This window comes from Aethina tumida, chromosome 3 (assembly GCF_024364675.1).
Source record: "Aethina tumida isolate Nest 87 chromosome 3, icAetTumi1.1, whole genome shotgun sequence".
NCBI classification, from domain to species: Eukaryota; Metazoa; Arthropoda; class Insecta; order Coleoptera; family Nitidulidae; genus Aethina; species Aethina tumida.
This window is the reverse complement of record NC_065437.1, coordinates 33,663,148-33,677,205: the sequence shown is the minus strand read 5'-3', so window position 1 is coordinate 33,677,205 and position 14,058 is coordinate 33,663,148. Positions and strand designations below refer to the sequence as shown.

General features: G+C 30.1%; 1 protein-coding gene across 4 annotated transcripts in view; it reads left to right on the top strand.

Moving 5' to 3' along the window:
• The window catches only part of LOC109596285 (neurotrimin), a 51,981-nt gene extending 39,047 nt beyond the window's left edge, over window positions 1–12,934 (top strand). For 2 of the 4 annotated variants that reach the window (XM_020011797.2, XM_020011795.2), the window contains 8 exons: window positions 1,083–1,290; window positions 1,485–1,640; window positions 4,755–4,883; window positions 5,252–5,392; window positions 9,536–9,685; window positions 9,963–10,028; window positions 11,812–11,892; window positions 12,498–12,934. In XM_020011797.2, the coding sequence (XP_019867356.1) occupies window positions 1,083–1,290; window positions 1,485–1,640; window positions 4,755–4,883; window positions 5,252–5,392; window positions 9,536–9,685; window positions 9,963–10,028; window positions 11,812–11,892; window positions 12,498–12,652 (1,086 nt within the window). In that variant the 3' untranslated portion in view covers window positions 12,653–12,934. The remainder of the gene's footprint in view (window positions 1–1,082; window positions 1,291–1,484; window positions 1,641–4,754; window positions 4,884–5,251; window positions 5,393–9,535; window positions 9,686–9,962; window positions 10,029–11,811; window positions 11,893–12,497) is intronic. The other 2 variants (XM_020011796.2, XM_020011798.2) reach the window with 2 other exon arrangements.
• The last annotated feature ends 1,124 nt before the right edge of the window (window positions 12,935–14,058 follow it).

Sequence of the window (14,058 nt, the reverse complement as noted above, 5' to 3'; positions counted from 1 at the left end):
TTGTGAAAATAAATAAAATTAATTAAATTAAAATTGAATTTATTTTTTATAAAAATCTTTGATTTGTTACTTATATTACACGTAATAAAATTGTTTCCAAATATCTCAAAAAATAAAAATATAATAATTATAACACTTTTTACACTATATAATAAAAAGATAAATAATTATATTTATTTACTTTATAGTTATTTGGGTTGGACATGTAATTTTTCTCTTTCAATTAATATTTTCCCTTTTTATATTCAATAAAGTAGTAATTATTTCACTGGCTACTGAAAATAATCAAATATAAACTAATTACTCATTAAAATTTTTGATAAATTAATTTAGTACGAGTAAAAATTGTTACATCAAAATAAAATTACCTAATTTTAAACTGAATTTATTTTTATTCATTAATATGTTATGCACATTACAATTATTGAATTACAGTTAAATTATCTTTAGATATTTGTTTAAATTTATGTCTGAAGAAACAAAAAATAATTGTTTTGTATCTTTCGCGATTAATTGATACTCGTGCGAATTTTGAGATGATTTATTGAGGGAATACTGATATAAGAACGTAAACATTCCTTTTTAATTTTTGTTGGAAATAACACGACTCTGTTTGTTGTGGGTATATTAAATTCCTTCGTATTATAAGCCAAACACGGAATTTTGCCCGCGTAATATACTGACGTTTTTGTAAATTTGATTTCCGGAAGGTTGAAAGTGTACAGATGGAGCACAAAAAGGATAAAACGTATATCATAAATCATTATTTAGCATCAGTTCGCCTCGTCATGTTTACTAAGCGCTAATGTTTTACTGTTACGCCTATAAATCAGTCTGTGCATACCTACTGAAATAATGTTGTGTAACAGTTTAAATAAATCTTGAGTGAGGCACTCAAGAATTTTTCGCACAGAATTATGCGAGGTCAGCAAATAAATCGTGCCCTCATGACGCGTCATATTAAAAAATATCGATATAACATAAACTATCGTATCCATTCACCTAGTTCAGCCGGAGACCCCATAAACAATTTTATACCGAAAGCATAAAATTTAATTTGCATTTTTTTCGTTTTATTTCAGGTCGCCTGGGTACGGGTTGACACGCAGACAATCCTCTCGATCCACCACAATGTCATAACGCAAAACCCGAGAATATCGCTCAGCTACAATGATCACCGTTCATGGTATCTGCACATTAAGAACGTCCAGGAGGCAGATCGCGGCTGGTATATGTGCCAAGTCAACACCGACCCGATGCGCAGCCGGCAGGGATACTTACAAGTTGTTGGTACGAACATTTCTTGGTATTTTTATTTAATCTAATCCACTGTGCCGTATTCACTCTTGAATGTAGCAGACAAAATGGAATTCCTTACTTAAAGGACTAAAAGCTTGTTGCCATACGGATATTCAATATCCGAACATGCAAGTTCAATTTTTGAGATGCATCAGGATTATCCATGTTTTATCGTTCCTTTCCAGTGCCGCCCAGCATCGTGGATCGCGAAACCAGCAGCGATATGGTTGTGCTGGAGTCGACCAACGTCAGTTTGACTTGCAAGGCGACCGGCTATCCCGAACCGTACGTCATGTGGCGTAGGGAAGATGGCGAAGACATTCGATACAACGGTGAAAATGGTAATTGAATATTTATGAATTTCCATTACAATACTCATATTTACAGGATCTGCTCCATGTTTTTCCGCGAAAATTGTTGCTTTGTGTTAACACCAAGAAACCTTAAGACCGACAATTGTATTGTGCATTCATGAATCGTTTTATATTGTGGCATTATTCTTAAAATTGGCGAATGCGCTGATAATAGACTGATCATTAAATGCACCCGCGGTCTATTAAGGTTTATTCGTTTAAATGGAAAAATATTTAATTGTGTGTCTACGAATCGCTTTTTAGATCAGTGTTCGTATCTACCTTGGGCTCCATAATTTGTTGCTTTTGTTAGTAAAATATTACATCGCAACGACCGGCGAGAGCATTACTTGTTTCCATTATTACGCTTCCATTATTTCATGAGATTGTGTTTTTTGTGAAATGTAGAATTTCATTTGAAAAAGGAATAATGTGCAGTTTGTTTCGTGGATTGGATGTATCATTGAATTACATCCTGTTGCGTAGCATAGAATAAAATTCAACTGGTGGATATAAAAATAAATTAACAGATTGTTATTACATTCAGCTGTGTTCCACTTTATGAGATAAACAGTTCATAATTGGCAGTTCTATTCAATTTAATTACATATACATTCATTTAAAAAATAGTTATCGCAATCATTAAAATGTCATAATCATACTCTTAAAGTAATTTTTATGTAGGGTAATTAAAAGTGTGAAACATATTTTTGTATAGGGTAATTAAAAGTGTAAAATATTTTTGATAATATTTGGTTTAAGTTTTTCCACATAAATAGGAAAATTATGATGTTAGAGGTATTCTCTATTGATTGATTATGACTTTAGACATTTCTAAAGAACTTAAGTCTCCCGTATTAATAGTTTTAAAATTTCGATTGCTATAAACTGACTGATTATTCTAGACATAGCAATCAAAATTGTCAGATTTAATATTCAATTTTCAATACTATTAAAATACAAAACGATTATTAAATTTGATAATATTTTATATTATTGTCTATAGAAAATAGTGTGCAACTGATAACTTTTAACTTTAACTTATCAAAAAAATCATAATAGACCTTCTTTGAATATTGTTCAATTTCTTATTAGAATAGGGTTGAAAATTATTTTCCCTAAATCATACCCGAATAGTTTTAATACTTACACGAACTCCTTCTATGTTCTCTAACTGAGACTGTATACTACTTGTAGTCACAAACCCTTGTCTCAAAGTAAAAAGTGTCAATAAACTATCTTGAGCAGGAGTTGTAACACAATTTCTACCCCGACCTGGTCTCCTAATATGGTCATCAGTTTCCATGTACCGTTGTATCATACGGGAAACGGATGTACGGGATACATTCTGCGGTAACTCCAGCCGTCTTCCACTTAAACAACCGGTTGGACACACTCTTTGCGAGTGTTTTAAACTCTATTTAAAAATCATACGAGAGTGTTAATACAAACCATATACTATTTACTAATTAAAAAAAATGTATTTACAAAATTATAGATGGTGCGTTAATTTCTTGGAACAGCGTATTGCAGTATATATACAGAATCATTTAACAGGGTATGACAACATTTCGGTAAGATGGTTCCATTTCAAATAAGGAATTTATTGGTCTAATTTTAACATTACTTTTTCATAAATAATGATATCAAAACACAAATTTTTTTATATCTTTGATATTGACTTTTTAATATATAACAAAATATACATTCTTTAAAACGTTTTTCATTTTAACGATAAACACAATTATGATTTCAATTTTAACTTTTATCAAACGAAAACTTTGAAAAAAGTATAAAAAGGTTAAAATATGCCCTTTACCACTGAAAATCGTATTAATGCGACATTAAATGTAGGCCTGTCGCAATAATCATCCCGGTGACAGAAAACAGTATAATAACGCTGAAATTTCGCGAAATGGAGTCCGCATTGGAACGGGTGAATGCAACGGAATTTGGGTTATCATCGGCGCTGAAATATCGCGAATTAAGCTAAATTAAACGAAAGTAGTGCATGGAAAGCAACAGTGGCACGACGCGCTAGGTGAAACAATTCAATAATGCGAACGGGGTTGTGCACAGTTCACCCCCGTGTTTGTTAATAATGAACATTTGTGTCTGAAATTATACAGTTGTCTTATCTTCGTAGAGTTCAAACCAAACTGTGGTTGGAGGTGGTTAAATATAGAACACGCAAATGGCCATTATCAGGAGTGAATGGTAATGTTGTGTTCATTCATTGAGGATTTTTATTTTAATAAGCGAAAAAGTGCAAGCTCGAAAATGCCGATGTTGTCTGTTGGTTTTTTTTATAGATATTTGTTGTCGAAATTTGCATTTCGTTACGCCAGTTAATCGACTTTAAATGCGCAATGATTGTATTTTATTTGAAATATGCAACTGATTTGTTTCAGAATGACTGCGAACATTGATTTAATCCCATAAAAAAACAGTTCGAAATTGAAATTTACATTTTGCGGTTTAATTTGTTGGCAATAACTAAACATCTGAATAATACATATTGAACGACGCTGAAAAACTAAAATAGAATAAAATATTTTCAATGTAATATATGCCTAAAGTTATTTTCTGTGCAAGGTTTGACGTGGTTGTAAAATTGAAGTCGGATATAATCCGCATTTATGTGTACTTTGGGGTAAGAACGTTTAATTAAACCACGTATGCAGTATTGAATTGACTGTGTTAATAAACAATGTTGTTTGATATTAATTAATGCTGTGCTGCCTGTCAAATTTACAAAATTAAAACTGCCAACGAAACAAGAATTTAATCATTCAAATTGATCATCAATATTAACAAGCATTTTTCAGATATAAGTACAATTTTATATGGAAAAATTAAAAGAAACACTTCAATAATAGAAACCTATTATAAAATTATTGGCATTAAATAAATGTTTTATAGAGGGAAATAACGAAACTTATTTAAAACTGGATAGAAGTGTAATTTATATGTTCCTCCATTACTCCTTTTATTGCGTCACAAGTACTTTATGGGGTTGTAAATGTTTGGTTTTTAGTTTCAAATTCATCCGAACTAAAATTAAGTAAAATTAAATTTTTTATTGATTTATTTTTGTTACAGTGAATGTAGTTGATGGTGAAATTTTATTTATAACTAAAGTCAGTCGTCTCCACATGGCTGTCTACCTTTGTATTGCTTCCAATGGTGTGCCACCTTCTATTAGTAAACGAGTGCAGTTGAAAGTACAATGTAAGTATATAAAATTTATAACATAGTTACTGCTACGAATTATTGTTCTGTCATTTTTGCAATCATGTATTACAGTTTATGAAATAAACAGTGACTTAAACAGTTATATACAGATAATTTAAATTACGTGCATAAAATTAAATAAACAGATAAACGAGGCGACGCGTCGCGACGGTAGTATAATTTCGTGGAATAATCTCGATGCATTGTTTACATTCAGCAGCTATATAGCACAGCATCTGCGAGGGATATCCCATTAAAAGCCCATAAATCATATAAATTCGAAATACGGGAATGCAGCCAGCGTCAGAAAGCAGTGGTATACCGATATTAACACCATATTAACAATATCCGTTCTCAATTTACAGTTCCTCCGATGCTCTCGATCCCAAATCAATTGGAAGGGGCTTATATCGGACAAGATGTTACACTTGAATGCAGGACTGAAGCGTTTCCAACTTCCATTAACTATTGGACGACCGAGAGGGGCGACATGATCATCTCAGGTAGTTGTATTAGTCTACGGGTTTATGTTATGCATGCAAATAGTTGGTCAAGTTAAATTTACATAGCAAACAATATGTCTCATTTTAACCTGGCTGAGATTCAGCAAACTTAGAGTCTACGTAATTAGTACGTTAATTATTTGTTACAGAATGCTACCTACTATCATTAATCGTATATTTACTATATTTAATAAAATTCAAATTTTCTGATATTGTTTAATTTTTAAATTGATAATGTTTAAATGCGAAGTCTAGTTTCCCAGGTTTGAACGTAAGACCTAGATATAATTGATTAAAAAATTCTACAAAAATTTCTTCGACATTTTCTTGAGGTATTATATCCCAAGCGAACGGAATTTGACTTCTTAATTCATGTCTGTGGGGGGGGGCGCTGTAAATTCGTTAAGCTTTGCCCCATCATATCCTACACGTGTTCGATTGGGAAAAGGCCGGAGATCTTGGTGGCCAAGACAGTAAATTCATATGAGAGGCATTCTTTATCCTCCTGGTGACGTTCCTTACACCAGTCAGTCCAAAAAAGGACTATAACTCTGTAGGCTAATCCATTGGCCTATCTTCATCGGCAAAAAATTCATCAGTAATCATCCACAAAGACGACTGACTTTGTGGTAACCCTGAGACTTTCGGAACCTTTTGCTCTACGTCTTCTGCTCTCTTCTGCTTCTGCTATTTCTCGAAATGAAATTCCTGCTTCATGAAGTCCCACTTTACACACCTTTATCAATCTCGCTTAATTGGCGAAAATTATTTCATAATCGTACTCTAGGAATGTTAGACGTTTAGTATAAATTACTGAATAAAACAAATTGTAACAAAAACAAACAAGTACAGGCTTGTTTCCGATGAACAAATTTTAATCATTTGTTAATTCAGTACCTATTCGTATACCAAATGTTATAAAAGTATCTTAATACGTTCGAGATCTTGCGTTTTTTTAAAGGGAATATACCATTTTCTGTCATCTGTTAAAATCCTGGTACATGTTATAAAGCATGAGTGGCATTAATGGGTATTCCTATAAAAAGAGTCATTTATCAGAAGTATATCACTTTTTAGGTAGCCACATACTTGTGGTTTTAGTTGATTATTTTTGAATCTTTTTTATTTAAAACATCCAATCCAACTAATACATAAAAATAGTCAAAGTTGAGCCCACTGAGTTCAGAAAATATAATCTAACAATAAGATAATCGCCACGATTTACATTAATAAGTCCAAATCTTTATTCAGTCTTTTGAATTGGAATTATTTGACAAATAATACCAAGAGCAGTATACAATATGTTGCATGCAATAGATATATTATCAAAATAATTTTTAATACACAATGTAATTTTCTGCAGAAATTAAACAAAATTATATCAACATTTATACTGATATTAAACGTTTCTTGTAAAATTAATAAAATAAAATTAATTAAAAATTAATAAAAAAACAGAATATCAACAATACATTTTTCCAACAGTACTTGGTAGGTCCCCCCCTTGCTCTTCAAATAGTTTCTACCATCCTTGGGATACTCAAAATTAGTAAAGGAATAAATTCTTCATCCATAACTCACTATTCTTCTCCAAGGCTGACGGTTTTGAGTGGACTGTGTAGTTATTTGTTTTCCATTCCAAGGGCAACTTATTACGCAGATTACCATGTTCCAAAATTGTATATGTAATTATAGCAACAAAATCTTTAGAAGAAAGTCTTCTTAAAGGCATTTATGGTGCTAATCATCTGATAAATTAAGAATGAACATAATATATTTTGAAATCGACATAATGCGTCGTTGTTGAACAATAATAATAACAAGAATAAGAACATGTAATATATAGTCTACAAATTAAAAAATTACTGATAAAAAGTCTACTTTCTGAGGTCCGAAGGGGAGTCAGAGATCAATATCCCTTTATTAGTTTCAGTCATCTTTTAACGTTCTAGTAAATGTTATAATATGTGAGTGTCACTGACGGTCATTCATATAGAAAAATTCGTTTATTCACTAAGTGTCTTTCTTACTAATATCAATATTGATCAATGTACAAATTATTCATTGAATTTAAGTAATTTAAAAAGATTGTTGTGCATGCCTTTAAATATTCAATTATTATTTTTAAAAAACAACTCAGTTTAACGATTTAATTTTTTCATTGACAATACTGAAATTAGCAAAAAGCTTAGAAAATAATTTTATATTTATTTATATTTAATATGACCTTTAAAAATATTTTTTTCTTCATTGTAGTTGTCATAATATTTTATTAAAACTCCCTGTGTAAACCGGTAAAACGAAAATAAAATCATTTCTGTCAGGCAAAAAAAAACTAAGTAACAAGTCTGAAAAAACATATCGTGCAACCTTAATTTAACAAATATTTAACCACCAAGTCACAAATGTGCAACTTTCACAAACACCACAATCGTTTACTTTATAATTCAAACAAATTTAACATTTTTTTGCACTTGTCTCATATGTATGCTATGTACTTTTGCTTATCTAAATAAACGAAACCATTTCAAAGACCTTTTGAGCGAGTCTCTTCCTTGTATGTGTATTCAGCCTGACTGAAAACTATTCGCAACTTAGTTTATATGAAATGTATAAATGTTCGGGCGTATTTGAAAGAACAACAAGCTGAAATAATGAACAATTTATGTATGAGTTTGGTATGAGTTACAAGTTTCCACACCGACATTCGCGGCCAATGCTTCATTCAACAAACCAATTACTTCGTTATTACATTTTTTATGACGGACTTATTTAAACTTTCCATGTTTGTTTTCGCAAAACCTTCAACCAACCAAGTGAAATTTAATTCAACGTTACAATATCATAAACCCTTGCAAATAAGCTCATGCTACAAAAACAACCTGGACGCAAACTAAACAAAAGTCAAGGGCATAGTAATTCATAAAACTATCAATTTGAAATTACCACTTACATTAACTATCAAAACTAACAATGGACTACTCAACATTTCACTTTGGTTCATGTTTTCAGTGTAAACACATCCCGTAAACAATAACCGACCCACTACAATGTGATTAACGAATTCGTGGCAGACGTATATTGATTTACCATAGAATCAAACCGTAAGCCACTGTTATAATTGTTCTAGATATTTGACTGAATTGATACTATTGTCAGTTTCCCTTACCACTATTAGTTGTCAAAGGCCAATATGGACTAAACATAAATGTATTAAGGGGAAGCCGTATTTTGATCATTCTTTAAGCAAAATTTTCTTATTGTACTGGACATGATAGGAAAACCTGTAATTAAAATCATAAATACAATTAATTGCTGTAGAAATAGAAAGACGTGCTTTTGACTATTTAAAACTTCATTAGATTAATATTAGCCTTCAGCGTTAAAATAATAAAGTAGGTAAAAGGTTCAGTTTCTGTACGAAACGATCCATTAAATCTTGCTTATCGCTCTCATTTTTTTGCCAGCCATTCGGCCAATGAATACAAAATTATTTCTCCTCGTAATTAAATCATTATCATTAGTACAAAAAAAGCGTTAAAACCGTCTGGTTATTATGATTTAATTAACTTCATCCAGATGAACTTTCACCGTCATTAGTAATTCACTTTGCGAAGTTTTCAATTGAGGGCACCGTAAGCACAGCGTTCGGCGTTCCTGCTGCAAAATCATATTATTCGGCACAGACATTATCACCAAGAGGAGGAAAAGCCGCAGGCGAGATACATTATTGTTTGCTTTCATTAACCATGGACATTTCCCTTAGAATTTTATTCGCTTTCAACATTAACGGGGATTTGCCTGATGAATGGTCTTTAAATGGAGATAGATTGTATCATTAAAATTATGATATACTGGAGTACAGGCTCTTAATAATAGTGCTCGCGATGGAAATAACACAAAATCAAGTAATTAATTTTGAATAATTTGCGGAGCACTTACCTCCCGCTTAATTAATTGCTTCTGATGTTCCATATAAATTTAAATCAGTCTTTACCATTTATTAAAGATTCTACTGCCTTTGCCAATATTATAAGATCATTAAGGAAATTAACTAATATTTGGAAAGACGTTTTACTATTAAATTATGATTACTCTGAAAGAAGGAAGTAAAATGCATATTTTAAACTATATTTTTTATTACAGGTGACAAATACGAAGCTGTTTCGATGGATAATGGATACAAGAAGTACATGATGCTGAAAATCAGGAGAGTGAACAAATCTGACTTCGGTTCTTACAAATGCGTTGCCAAAAACTCCTTAGGAGAAACCGATGGCGTTATTAAGTTAGATGGTAATAATGTTTTCTGTTTTCAACATTAAGGAATTTCCGAATATTTTAAGTCACTTGGTCGGCAGTTGCTGAAGTGGTTGATGTCTCTTTAAGGCGCATAACATCAATATTAATTATGCTAAAATTATGACGAAATATTCAAACAAAACACGATGCTCTCTCTATGCGCATACCAGATATATTCATTTAAATAAACTTAATTTTCATATTCTCAATTCATTTGCTGAAATAACTTTGTTAGTGGAGTATTTATTTTGTTATGTTAATGTAATTTCAGAAATTCCCGCGCCGACGACAGTGAAGACGACAACACATTTTCCGACAATGACTCCAAAAAAGAAAGGTAGGTAAAAGATATGAATAAACATTTATTTAAATGAAGTCAAATTTGAGTATTCTTAATCCACACTTTTGTGTTGTATTTATTAGTTTTGTGGGACCAAAACGAAAAACGTCGGTAATAACTTCTTTCGCCTCGCGCCTTTTCACCACTGCGACGGCGGGCGGCATAAAAACACTACCAATTACACTCATTTTCCGTTCGGGATGAGGTTTAAAATGTTTTTTATGAAACGTGAAATGATCACTAAAAAGTTACATCTTATTTCTTAAGTGCTCACATGAAAAAAAAAACCGACCCGGTTTTATGACTACCAGAAAATGTACTCCATTAGTTTTTATAAAAAATTGTCACATTTTGATGTTGAAAATATTATGGATGATATCAAAGAGGTCCTGCAACATGTATGTTTTAAAAGCATCCACGTGCTAGTGTGATTAAAATGTATATGCCTTTTTAATATATGCTTTTTTATTAATTCAAATCTGTAAATCTGTATCAGCTAAAAATTGCTGATAATACGTATATGCATGTATTATTTCAAACAAAACTATCAGTATAATTATACTGATCAATAAATCAATATATCTTCTGTTTCAGTATCAGCAAAATTCTGCTAGTTGATCAGTAATTTGCACTTATTGATTAATATAATTTTATCAAAGAGGTTACTGATTATAAGTAAATATGCACAGATTAATTACTTAAGACAAACCACTGCCACAGGGTATCAATCACTGAATAATCAGTATAGGTGTACTGTATTAGTATCAACTAAATTATATTGATTGATCAGTAAGTTCACTGATTGATTAATATAATTCACCTGTTTCATAAATTCCATTATCTAAATTTAAATCAGTGAAAAACTACTGATTTTAGGTACATATTTATGATTACTTCAGTCAAAATTCTGCAAATGAGGATCTATTGAATGCAACTTATTAATCAATACGTTGCATTAATCCACTGATTAAGTAGTATAATTCCACTTTTAAGTTACTTTTAAAAAGTTGCACTGATTATATTTATTTTATATTTTTATTTTATTATTTATTATAAGTATATTTATTTTTAATTAATATATTTCTATTTTTAATTAATATAATTTCATTGATAAATCAGCATATTTGTACTGATGGGTCAGTATACTTTAGAGTATTCCAATGAAGAATCTGCACATTAATTAATAACATTATACGAATGAATCGGTGGAAACTAGTTCTAACGAAAGCAAAAATTAAAACATTCTCTATTTTTATGTATTAAATAAAAATGAAATTGCAAACTGGTAACTTATTTTGCTTTCAAGTGAAGTTTATATAATTATATGATAATTTATATTCACAATTCATAATAATATATAAGTTTAAAAGGAATATCAAATGAGGAAACTGATATTGCTCTGGGTGTCGTTATGAAACAGCCATTGCATTAAACAGAACATGAATGAACATGCCTTTTAGTGCAAAATAAATAAGGCGGTACATTTACTTTTGAATTATTTCTTCTGAAAGAAGTATACATTTATTAATTAATACAAATATACATAAATATATATTACACACTTTCATTTAAAAAGAAAGGCATTCCAAATGTTTGAATATAAAAGCAGATTACGAAACCTCAGAGTATCTCGACAATTCCAAATAATTCCGAAGCACTCAGACAACGGGATTTAAATGTTCCCAAATTTTTTGCATATTATCAATACATTAAGGGATTAATAAACACACGTTAACCCCCTAAAAATAATTCATTGTAATCGCCTGTAAAACATGTTTAGGCAAAGGTCGCGAGGATAAGAGTGGTGTGGATGCAAACCGCGTCGGATCCGAACGGGATTTAGAAGATACCAGAATATCAGGTGACCTGTTTTTGCTGATGTACTTTTAAAGGGCATGCAACAAGAATTTTCCTTTTAGATTTATCGTCTAGACCGCAATTAGCCCGGCCTGATTTACCGCATTTTTCCCATGTTATCTTGACGTCCCGATGAGTAGACCACCCGGTGGATTTATGCATGTTCACGCATTTTTGCTCGCTGGTTTCATTTGACAGGGTGATTCCAAATTATTCAACGTTGTACGAGCCCATTAATACGTAACGTCTTTTGCCGACTATGCTAACCTAAATAACGTAATCGAGTTAATCAAAAGCTTTTGTACTGATAGATACTTAGGATGCAACGCTGTTAACAAGTTTATTAGAAAAAGTAGTTTGTGAATCACGCTGTATATTAATGAAGCGATTCAGGAACAACTATTTAAGTTAATTAGTGCACATGCATCACAGCGTTGTATTAATTACCGGTTAAAGTCTCGCAGCATGACAAACAAAACCGGGTTATCCTTTTAATTCAGCGGATGTGCACAATGCATTGTAATGTATTTACGCCGTATCGTAAAAGCGTTTTAAGCACAGGAAAGGCAAAAGCACAAGCATCAATTCCTAAATATAATTTTGTTTCAGAATACGATTACGATGGAGAGTACACACTGCCTTCGAACGGACCTCCACCAATTCGAGAGCCCCCGGGCGCCTTCAGTACGGGTTCGCGACTTGAAAAGTTTAACTCTGTTTTCTTCGCCGTTATAGTTTGGTTGTTCAGAACTTGCCTGAGGTGATCTTTTTCTAAATCAAATTAGAAAAAATATATAAAAGAACACGTGAAGTTAGGAAGCATCGAAAACGGTGATAAAAACATATCCAGTATGAGACTGATTTGTACATAATGTAAATTATCTAGTGCTATTGTAATATAATTTAGAACAAAGTGTATACAATGCTGTGCTATAATGTATGAAGTAGATACCGCTGAAGTTTCCAATAGTGCGTGATAAAATTTGAATATATGTAATCATGAATTAGTGATCTACGATAAATAAATAAAATTATGGTTAAACAATCGCGTTTTAATTAACTATATACCGGAAAAGTTTTTGAAGGTAAGTTAATTTTTATTATAACTTTAACTCAAATATAAATTATAAACTAAATTTATAACTTTTAGTTGGCTTGTACACATAATGCTTTAATAATTTTAATATAAATTTCGTGTTTACAAAATATTCCATTTTATTTCAATTAAAATAAAATTTATTAATGTAATGTTAACAAAACAAACCATTCAAATAAATTGTTTTTATTAAAAATGTGAACAAATCGTACATATACAATAACAGTTACTTTATAATTTAATCGTATGTTCAAAACTACATATTACAATTACCATATTAAACTGATTATATTTCGAGGATATGTAATCGTTACTTTATAATTATTATTATTATTATTTTATAATATTTATTAATAAGTAAATAATATGTAAATTTATAATAATATATTTACATCTATATTTCTATATGTACATTTTTCAATAAAAAAAACAAAAAGATATTATATGTAAAATTATATAAGAATCTTACAAAATGTAAGAAAATTACTTTTTTTAATTACATTATTCTTAAATTATATTTAATTTAATAAACATTATAAGAGTAAATAATATTTATTTAATATCTAAACGTACATTTATAATAATATATATTAATATGTTTACATCTATATTTCTATACGTACATTTTTCAATAAATAAAAAACAAAAATATATGTAAAATTATATAAGAATCTTACAAAATGTAAGAAAATTACTTTTTCTAAATTATCTTATTCTTAAATTTTATTTAATTTAATAACCAGTATAAGAGTAAATAATATTTATTTAATATTTATACGTACATTTATAATAATATATAATAATATATTTACATGTATATTTCTATACGTACATTTTTTAATAAAAAAAAACAAAAACATTATATGTAAAATTATATAAGAATCTTATAAAATGAAAGAAAGTTACTTTTTCTCAATTATATTTAATTTAATAAGAGTAAATAATATTTATTTTTTCATTATTTAATTATTCATGTTAATTTCAAATACAAAAAACTAGAAAAATCAATAATTCTTCAATTTGATTTTTTTAACAGATCACGTTTATATTGTTCATTTTTTCAATAATATCCTA